Source organism: Watersipora subatra, chromosome 2 (assembly GCF_963576615.1).
Source record: "Watersipora subatra chromosome 2, tzWatSuba1.1, whole genome shotgun sequence".
NCBI classification, from domain to species: Eukaryota; Metazoa; Bryozoa; class Gymnolaemata; order Cheilostomatida; family Watersiporidae; genus Watersipora; species Watersipora subatra.
Genome location: NC_088709.1, coordinates 24733130 through 24743522, shown reverse-complemented (window position 1 = coordinate 24743522; position 10393 = coordinate 24733130). Strand labels below are relative to the sequence as shown.

The window sequence follows — 10393 nt, the reverse complement described above, 5'->3', positions numbered from 1 at the left end:
ACAAGGTGGCAGCCATCAAATTGCCCGGAGAACGGAACTTCCGTCAATTTGTACAAAGCCAGATGGAAGGGTGTATTGGAAGTAATTAATGGGTACAGTTTGAGTTGGCCAAACATAAGAAAACATAGTTAGTATACACGTAGGTAGCGTAGTGTGTATCATATATGTGTCATCGCTACTAATGCATTTTTTGTGTGACCACAAACAGCCAGTTTTTATTATGCCAAGTGGTTGTTTGTTTCTTCCTCAGTTTTTCAGCTGTAACTGAACCAATAAGTCAGCCATTTTTCTAATACCTATCTTAACTTGGATTGCAAAGAATCATAGACAATTATGTAGCATCAAAAGCTGTAAGTACTGAAATAATGTCAAATTCTATCAGTAATTTGTCTTTTTCTTGATAAATGCTTTAGTATACTGTGTAATTGCTCTTTGTATACAATTCTGATAAGATTGCTGTGAAATGTTAGCTCAACTTTCATTACTTTTAATACTTTTATTTTAGAACCTCTTTATTCCAACTGTGTCAGTGGGCACTTGTTTTGTGTAAACACTCCAAAAGACCAGTAATTTTTTGTAAGTAAGATTAATGTTTTAATTTGTGAACTTTTAACTTGAGTCATAAAGTAAAACCATAATTCATTTATTTGCTGCAATCCATAATGTAAAAAGTTTGTTTCCGTTTGTATAACAATTCAATACTGCTTTCTTACAGCACGGTTCTCTTAATAATAAAAGAGGTAGCACACTTTATGAGAGGACCAGTTGATCTATTACTATATGGTTTTCTGGATGTACCAGTACAGTGAAAAAATTACTACCGCATAACCGGAGACCGACACACTTAGCACATCATGGAGAAACAGTTGCAGAAGCTCAGGGAGCAACGTGTCAACGGCATCACTCAGGTGAACTCTATTTCAAACAAGATTGCTTTGGCAATAAAGAGACACAAACCAGTTGATGTCCTGGACAGCTTCTTAGAAAGTCTGACCGAGATGATGGCTGATTTAACATCTGCAAACACTCTTTATGATGCATTGCTGAATCATGATGTAGAGGGAAATTTTTCTGCCTATAAACTGACTGCAGGGAAATCCGTTTCTGAATTTTTGCATAGTGCCCAGACAGTGTATGACAGTACTGTGACTTTAATAGTAGATTATGAGATGTCAATCAAATGTCAGTCGGCGACCAACTTGAAGCAAGAGATTGAGTCATTGCTTTATAGTAATGATTTTATGCTAGGGCAATTAGATGGCATCTCAAGTAATAGTGCTAGCCAATCACAGGCAGCTGTTGTTTTTGGGGAAGTGGATATTTTTCTAAACAAGCTACGCAATAGTGTACGAAGCCTAAAGGCTGCTGATGCAAGCGGAGATAATAGTGATTTATTTTCTAGTGTAGATAAGTGCATTACTAACTTAGAACACAAAGTAGTAGTATCTAAGCAGATGCCTCATCTTCTTGCAAGCCAAAAACAGGCAGTGACGCCACAGGCAAATCAGCATCAAACTAAAGCAGTAAACAAACTTGTAGAGAATATCATTACCAGCCCTCAAACACATCAATCATCTGCCTTCAATCCTAGCACTTCTGGTCTCAGCGGAGACAACTCAAATACTCTCACCAGCCCTTCTGATTCTGTCAATGTTACCTCTGCTAACAGTATGCTATTGACAACTGACACCAGTGTGTCAGTAACCGACACAGGTGTGTCAGTTGCTGACACCAGTGTGTCAGTAACTGACACAGGTGTGTCAGCGTCATTGAGCGACACTCAAACACAGATCGGTGCAAGTGCACCTAGTACAATTCAGGTAAGCAGTCTAAGTACGCCCGTGATGACTGACACAAGTGTGTCAGTGACTGACACAGGTGTGTCAGCGTCATTGAGCGACACTCAAACACAGATCGGTGCAAGTGCACCTAGTACAATTCAGGTAAGCAGTCTAAGTACGCCCGTGATGACTGACACAAGTGTGTCAGTGACTGACACAAGTGTGTCAGCATCATTGAGCAACACACAAATGCTACCAGGTGCATGTGCACCGAGTACTAGTCAGGTAAGACAAAATATGAAGGCAGATCGGGTAGTCTTTTCTTCGAGAACACCAAGCCCATTAGTAAATAGTGGATTAGCCACCATCCCAGAAGCCCAAGATGTTTCAAGTTTTAGGCTGACAAATCGTAACTCTCGTTACCTAAATAGCACTCCACTAAACAGTGAGTCACAGGTAAGACCTCTAAATCTCAGTATTACTGCCGCATATGATAGTAGTTTGAGGACAGGGACAGGGATTGTGTCGAACAATACCTCCACAAGGAGAGAAAATAGTCGATTCCAAAAAGCCCCCCTTCCAACGTTCGGGGGAAACAGAAGAGAGTGGGCAGAATTCAGGGCTGTGTGGTTATCTTATGCATACCATGAAATAGACTCTGAAGAAGAACGAGCTTGGGCACTGAAACAGTGTCTTAAAGGAGAAGCTCTATCGCATGTCAGAGCGATTTTGGCCAATCAGCCAAATGCACATGAGAGGATGTGGAAGCGCCTGGAAGATCTTTACTCTGATGCCAGTGTAGCGGTTAAAAGTACGTTCCTGGAGCTTGAAAGGCTTAAACAGCTCACTGAAGGAGATAACAAAGGTCTTGTGAGTTTTGTCAACACAATTGAGCTGTGTTACAGTCAATTGGGTGAGGTACGACAACTCCTAGCAGTCACACCAACACAGGTTGATGTGCTGAGGTCGAAGCTGCCACCGATAATCAGACGCGAATGGATGAGAGTTTACTCCACACTCCCCACAGAGGAGAAGATACATCCTTTTACAAGTTTCATGAAATTCTTGGAAAGCGAGCGAGACTTTTGCATACGAGAATTGTCAGAGGATGTTTTAAAATCAACCAAGCATCCAGAGAAAGACAAGAAAGCTTCAGCAGTGAGGACACATGCTGCCTCCACTGCAGATGCACCAAACAGACAAACTTCATCATGCTTGGTACATACTAATCCAAAAGTCATACACAATACAATGGAGTGTCGTCAATTCAGAAAGATGGGAAGGAAGGAGAGGGTAGGCTTGTTAATCAAGCACAAGGCCTGCTTCCGCTGTGCTGGATTGCACAAGAGGGAGAACTGTAAGAGTACTGACAAGTGCTCAATATGCCGCAAAGAGGACCACCACACTCTACTTTGCAAAGGCAATGGTGGAGACGGCCAAGGAGCAAAATGCCCCAAACCATCTTCTGATCACCAAGCCCCTCAAACCCAAGATGACAAAACAACGAACCATGCAAAGCGGGACATGACAGACTCAGTGTTCCCGATTCAACTTGTTCCTGTTGCAGGATCTACACACAAGGCTGTAGTGTTCTCTGATGGGGGTTCCAATGCTACATACGTCGCCACCAGTTCAGTGAGAAAGCTCAATGGGAAAAAGATGGGAACCACCCTACTCCGAATTACTCGGGTCGGCAATACCACATCAGAACAACGGGCTAATGTATACCGAATCAGATTAGTGACCACCACTGGTAAAGTAGTACCGGTTATCGCATATGGAATGGAGGAGATCACCACAGAAGTACCGGGTCTCGACATTGATGTCCTCAAGACACTCTTTCCACATAGGAATGACTTGTCTGACTTGGTGCGGCAAAGGTGTCGGGTAGATATCCTTTTGGGCAACGACTACTATGGATTTCATCCCAAAGTGGAAATAGACACTGCAGGAACCCACTTAAGTCTTATGAGTGGAGCCTTTGGAAGGTGCCTTCAAGGTAGTCATCCGTCCCTCAAGCAAGGTGTAATGAGTAATCTGATAGGGTCTTCTTGCACAGAAGAAGATGAAAAATCATCTGTTGACTCATTTCTGACAAAAGCTGACATAAAAAAGGTTGAAATGTTCATCGAGGCTGAGGAAATGGCCACAGAGGTGCACCCCCGTTGTGGTGGATGTAAATGTGGTAAATGCCCCATCAGGGGCCATGACTTTTCTTTTCAGGAACAGCAAGAGCTGGAACTGATACGAAACAATCTGTCCTATGACAGTCAACAGAAAGTGTGGGTAACGGCATACCCTTGGATCAAAGAACCGAGCACACTCCCGGACAACTACAATGCTGTCTTTGCCACAATGAGAAGCACGGAACAAAACCTACGTAAAAGGGGGGAACAATGGGTCAAAGTGTATCAAGAACAGATTGAAGATATGATATGCAGAGATGTGGCACGTAAGCTTACAGCGGATGAGATAGAGAAGTGGGCTGGACCAAAATTCTACATCAGCCACCTTGCAGTTGAGAATCAGAAATCTTTATCCACACCAGTGAGAATCGTCTTTAACAGCAGCCAGAAATTCCAGGGTCAGTCCTTGAATGATGCACTGGCGAAAGGTCCAGATTGTTATCTGACAAATCTCATGGGCATCTTACTACGCTGGCGAGAGAAGCCCGCTGTTATGATTGGTGATGTTAGAAAGATGTTCAACTCAATCAAAATCACTAAAGAAGAACAGCACTGCCACAGGTTTTTGTGGCGAGATATGGATGCCAACAGGGACCCAGAGATATATGTCATCACAAGGGTCAACATGGGGGATCGACCGGCCCCTGCCATAAGTGCGGAGGCTATTCTTAAAACAGGGGAACTTATGAAAGACAAATACCCTCGAGTCAATCAACTGTTTCAACAATCCATGTATGTGGATGATATTGTTGAGTCAGTAGACAGTGAGGCAGAAGCTAAATCACTCGCAGATGATGCTACCCAAGTGCTAAAGGAAGGAGGATTTAACATCAAAGGTTGGGTTTTCAAGGGAAATGGAGAAAATATGGAGACAACTCACGTCTTAGGTGTAGAATGGAGCCAGTCTCAAGATGAGATTCGGTTCACACCCCGCCTCAATTTCTCAACCAAGAGAAGAGGTAAACACTCTGGACCAGATATCCGACCTAAAGATATCCCAGTAACACTGGAGCCTCCGCTGACCAAGCGCATTGTTTTGTGCCAAATTATGAGGCTCTATGACCCACTCGGGATCTTATCCCCATTCATCATAGTTGGTAAAATCTATCTCAGGGAAACCTGGGATTTGGGATTGGGATGGGATGACCCCCTACCTCCTCGCATGAAACAAAAGTGGGTCGAGTTCCTGCTTCAGATGGGAGACCTGGAACAAATGAAATATGACAGGTGTCTCATGCCTCTTAAAGCAAAGGGAAAACCTACTCTGATCATCCTTTGTGATGCTAGCGATAAAGCATATGGCTTTGCAGCCTATGTCCGCTGGAAGTTGGAGGACAACAGCTACTTCTGTCGCCTGATCTTGGCAAAGTCTCGAATCGCTCCACTCAAGAAACTATCAACGCCTCAACTTGAGTTGAATGGTGCAGTCCTCGCCAAGAGAGGTCGTGAAACAATTCTGAAAGAGATGAGGTACAACTTTGATAAAGTTGTCCATCTCACAGATTCAGAGACTGTGCTGTGTATGCTGGCAAAGACTTCCACTCGATTCAAGCTTTATGAGGGTGTCCGAGTGGGTGAAGTACAAGCTGGCACCAACAGCGATGAGTGGAAGTGGGTAGATGGTAACAGCAATACAGCAGACTGGGTCTCGCGTGGTTGCAAACCTTGTGAGATCGGCCCCAAGACGGAGTGGTGGAGAGGTCCTTCATTTCTCTATCTAGCGGAGGGCGAGTGGCCCACGAAAACCGTAGCTGACGTTGGTCAAAAAGGGCCACTGCCTGGTGAAAAGTCTGTCTCAACCCACCACTCGAGGGCAACAAAAGCACCAACATTAGACCTGAATTACGGACGCTTCGGGTCAGCTAAGAAACTGATATGGACAGTTGCACGCCTAGTCGCCATGGCTGAAGCCAAATCATTCAAGGCAGGAAGAACCAGTAACATCACCCCAAGACACATCGAGCAAAGCAAAAAGCTACTCATAAAAGATGTGCAACTAACTATGACAGATGAACTTACTAAATCAAAACGTGGTAGGTATGCCCGGCTCAAACCGACTAAGGACAGTGAAGGGATATGGGTGATAGGTGAAAGAATGGTGGAGAGTAATCCTCTGAAACACACACCAACAGACCCTCCTCAAAGACTACTGCCTAGTATGCACCCACTATCCAGGCTTTTGATGGAAGAGTCTCATAGACAAGGAGGACACAGGGGCCGAGATGCAACGCTTGCACGGTTTCGTCATGACTACTGGGTACCACAAGGAACCAGCTTGGCCAAGTGGGTAAAGAACAGTTGCAGGATGTGTCGCATCCGGGAACCCAAACTGCTCAGCCAACAGATGGGATGTCTTCCACTGGGCAAGTTGCAGCAATCAGCCCCATTCACCAACACAGTTCTAGATTTGTTTGGACCTTTCCCCATCAGAGGAGAGGTTCAAAAGCGATCTACTGGCAAAGCATGGGGTGTGATCTTCATGGATCTTTACTCAAGGGCGGTACATATCGAACCTGTGTTTTCATATGATACCAGCTCATTCCTTATGGCCCTGCGACGTTTCACCAACATCAGAGGATGGCCTAAAGTGTTGTATTCAGACCCTGGGTCACAGTTGACACATGCAGACAAAGAACTCAAGTCTATTTGGCGTAACATTGACAGAGATGCTCTGTACAAGGCTGGCACCGATAGTGGCATGGAGTGGATCTTTGGACCCGCTGATGCTCCTTGGTATCAAGGTGGCGCAGAAGCGCTAATCAAATCAATCAAAAAGTGCCTCCGCTTTTGTATGAGCGGTCAGAGACTTTCAGCCGCAGAGTTTCTGACAGTCTGCACAGAAGCGGCGAACGTGATGAACGAGAGACCTCTTGGTCGAATCCCATCAGATGATGGAGAAATAAACATGCTCACACCCAACAGTCTTCTACTCGGAAGATGTTTTTCAAACAGTCTGGGTCATGCCACTCAACTGGCAGACTCCAGTTCTATGAGAGCAGATCTAGTAGAACAGGTAAGTGATAGATTCTGGAAGCACTGGCTACAACTTCTTGCACCAACAATGGCAGTTCATACCAAGTGGCTGAAAAACCAAAGGAACCTACAGGTAGGGGATATTGTATTAGTGAGCGACTCAAATGCCTTGCGATCCCAATATCATCTTGCAGAAGTAATCAAAACATACCCTGACAAAAAGGGGCTAGTACGCCGTGCAGACCTTCGGTACCGCAGTTATAGTACAGGTAAGTCTATGAAAACATATACAGGTGGTGCGTCGGTAGTTATCACAAGAAGTGTGCATAGGCTGGCTTTGGTTGTTCCAGTTGAGGAACAGTAAGTGACATATATACATCTTATTATATCTCATCACTATCATATATAGCCATCAGCTACTTACATTTAGTCTTCACATACTCACTTCTATCACTCAGCATACACCCTTTCTCTGACATATATATGCATTATATCTAACACTCTATCTACAAAACCATTTGTAGGCGAACTATTTTGTTACAACGTAAATCGAGCTTGTATATCGCTGAGGCATCTCTTAGATAGTACAATTAATCAAGTACTAGTATTGTGTAGCACCAAGTACATTTAGTCTTCAACCATTTTATCTCATTATACAATATATGTTAACCCGTGTTTGACCAACCCCTACCCCTCCGATGTATTGGAAGTAATTAATGGGTACAGTTTGAGTTGGCCAAACATAAGAAAACATAGTTAGTATACACGTAGGTAGCGTAGTGTGTATCATATATGTGTCATCGCTACTAATGCATTTTTTGTGTGACCACAAACAGCCAGTTTTTATTATGCCAAGTGGTTGTTTGTTTCTTCCTCAGTTTTTCAGCTGTAACTGAACCAATAAGTCAGCCATTTTTCTAATACCTATCTTAACTTGGATTGCAAAGAATCATAGACAATTATGTAGCATCAAAAGCTGTAAGTACTGAAATAATGTCAAATTCTATCAGTAATTTGTCTTTTTCTTGATAAATGCTTTAGTATACTGTGTAATTGCTCTTTGTATACAATTCTGATAAGATTGCTGTGAAATGTTAGCTCAACTTTCATTACTTTTAATACTTTTATTTTAGAACCTCTTTATTCCAACTGTGTCAGTGGGCACTTGTTTTGTGTAAACACTCCAAAAGACCAGTAATTTTTTGTAAGTAAGATTAATGTTTTAATTTGTGAACTTTTAACTTGAGTCATAAAGTAAAACCATAATTCATTTATTTGCTGCAATCCATAATGTAAAAAGTTTGTTTCCGTTTGTATAACAATTCAATACTGCTTTCTTACAGCACGGTTCTCTTAATAATAAAAGAGGTAGCACACTTTATGAGAGGACCAGTTGATCTATTACTATATGGTTTTCTGGATGTACCAGTACAGAAGGGAACCAGGTCGTGGCCCGAATGTACTGGGCTGTAAAAAATGACCAGGAATTGTCGGAGGAGGAACTGACCTTGGGGAACAATGAGTTCCGAATCTTGCACCGAAGACGGGAAGCCATGCGGCTATCAACCAACGGTGTCCTGGAGATCAGGCTAATAACCAACGGCCACTCTCGATGGTGCACCCTATGCCCCCGAGCGGACCGAAACCGGGTAATCTGGGAAACTCATCGGCTGGCTCAAGCAGGAGTGCACAAGACAACGAAGAGAGTCCTACTAAATTGGTACTGGCCGGGCCTAAGTGCAGACATACGTCGCCTGATCAAGGCGTGCGAGGTCTGCCAGGTAGCCAAGACCGGGGAGAACCACGCCACCAAGAGCCGGCACCGGCTCTATGCCGGGCGACCTTGGCAGAAGTTGGCCGTGGATCTGGTGGGACCAATGCCAGAGACCGAGAAGGGGAACAAGTGGATTCTCGTGATCAGTGATCACTTCTCAAGATGGCAGGACGCCATAGCCATTCCGGATGCAACTGCCCCGGTAGTGGCCACGACCCTGGATGAGAGGGTATTCTGCTACTTTGGCCTGCCGGAGGAATTGCATTCGGACCAAGGAGCCCAGTTTGAATCTAAACTCATGAGCGAGTTGTGTGGATTATGGAATGTAACCAAGACACGGACTACCCCATACCACCCCAAGGAAATGGAGTCGTAGAGCGGAACAACCGTAGCCTGGGAGACTCGTTGAGGGCCCTACTTCTCCGCCGAGGACCAACAGAATGGGACCTGTTGTTACCCCAAATCATGAGGGCGTTTTGAGGCACACCTCACTCCGCCACCGGAGAAACTGCAAACTTCATGATGATGGGCAGGGAGCTGCGTCTGCCCGACCAGCTATCCGAACCAGTAGCCACGGACAACCAAGCCATCCAGCCTTACGTGTTGGAGTTGGCCGGTCGACTAGAAAAAACTCACGAGATTCTCCGGGAGCGCCAGATGAAAATAAGGGTAGAGGATGAGGAAGAGCCGCCCCTGTTTGAAGTGGGAGATCTGGTGTTGCTGGTGAACAAGCGGCGAAGGAGGGGTGAAAACCCAAAATTCCAACCCAAATATGTGGGGCCGTACACGGTCACCAAGTGTCACTCTAATAATACCTATCAAGTAGAGCGGCAGGGTCAGGTATCCGTTCAAAAGGAGGAACGCTTGAAGCCCTATGTTGCATGCCCGGAAGCGGATGGTAGGGCCCCAGCCACCAGGGAGCCGGCTCGGCGCCCCAACATGAGAGGAGCTACCGGCAATAGGAGGAGAAGTAGAGAAGAACCGATCGAGTTGTTGCCTACCCTGGAGTTCCACGAGAGGGAACCCACCTTCTAACCACCCCTGCGGCCTAGGGACAGAGACCCTCTTCCCGCACCCAGTAAGGGAGAAACGTTCCGGAGGCGACTACTGGAAGCTCTGACGGAGGAGGAGCATCCCCTTCCCATGGATAGCAGTATTGAAGAGAAGCCTGTCGATGTGCCAGGACACACAGACCCCTCAAAGTTAGGACAAGATGACCTGGGAGCCGAGTCCGATCCCATTGCCCTCTTCGATCCTCACAGACCGGGTGGAGAGGGAGAGGAAACGACTATAGAACCACAGGCCCGTGGAGCACAGGTTCAGGTGGAGGCGGAGCCCACTGGAACCGACAGACCCGTTGAGTTGAGAAGAGATGGGAGGCGCCGAAGAACCACGGGACCACCCATCCGGTATGGGCACGCGGTGTGTCACCGGGTCGAACTCGAGAAGAAAGATGAAGAACAGTGCCGATAATCGGAAGTGATTAGGAATAACCAAGAAACCAGAGAAAGGTACGAGATACTGAGAGCACGAGTAGAGGACATAGAGAAGCTTCTCGAAGGAGGGAGCATTAGCCTCGACGAAGAAGGAGAATTACAGTACCGAGCGTTGAGGGACTCCATGGAAGAGTTAGAGACGACATTGACCACCAATAGCCAGATCATGGGAACAGGAGAAAA

General features: G+C 45.5%; 1 protein-coding gene across 1 annotated transcript; it reads left to right on the top strand.

The window, feature by feature from the left end:
* Nucleotides 1-854: 854 nt before the first annotated feature.
* Nucleotides 855-9090, top strand: LOC137388083 (uncharacterized). The gene is made up of 3 exons (XM_068074597.1): nt 855-7209; nt 7291-7300; nt 8370-9090. Exons 1-3 carry the CDS (start codon nt 855-857, stop codon nt 9088-9090), a joined length of 7086 nt encoding a protein of 2361 aa, XP_067930698.1.
* The last annotated feature ends 1303 nt before the right edge of the window (nt 9091-10393 follow it).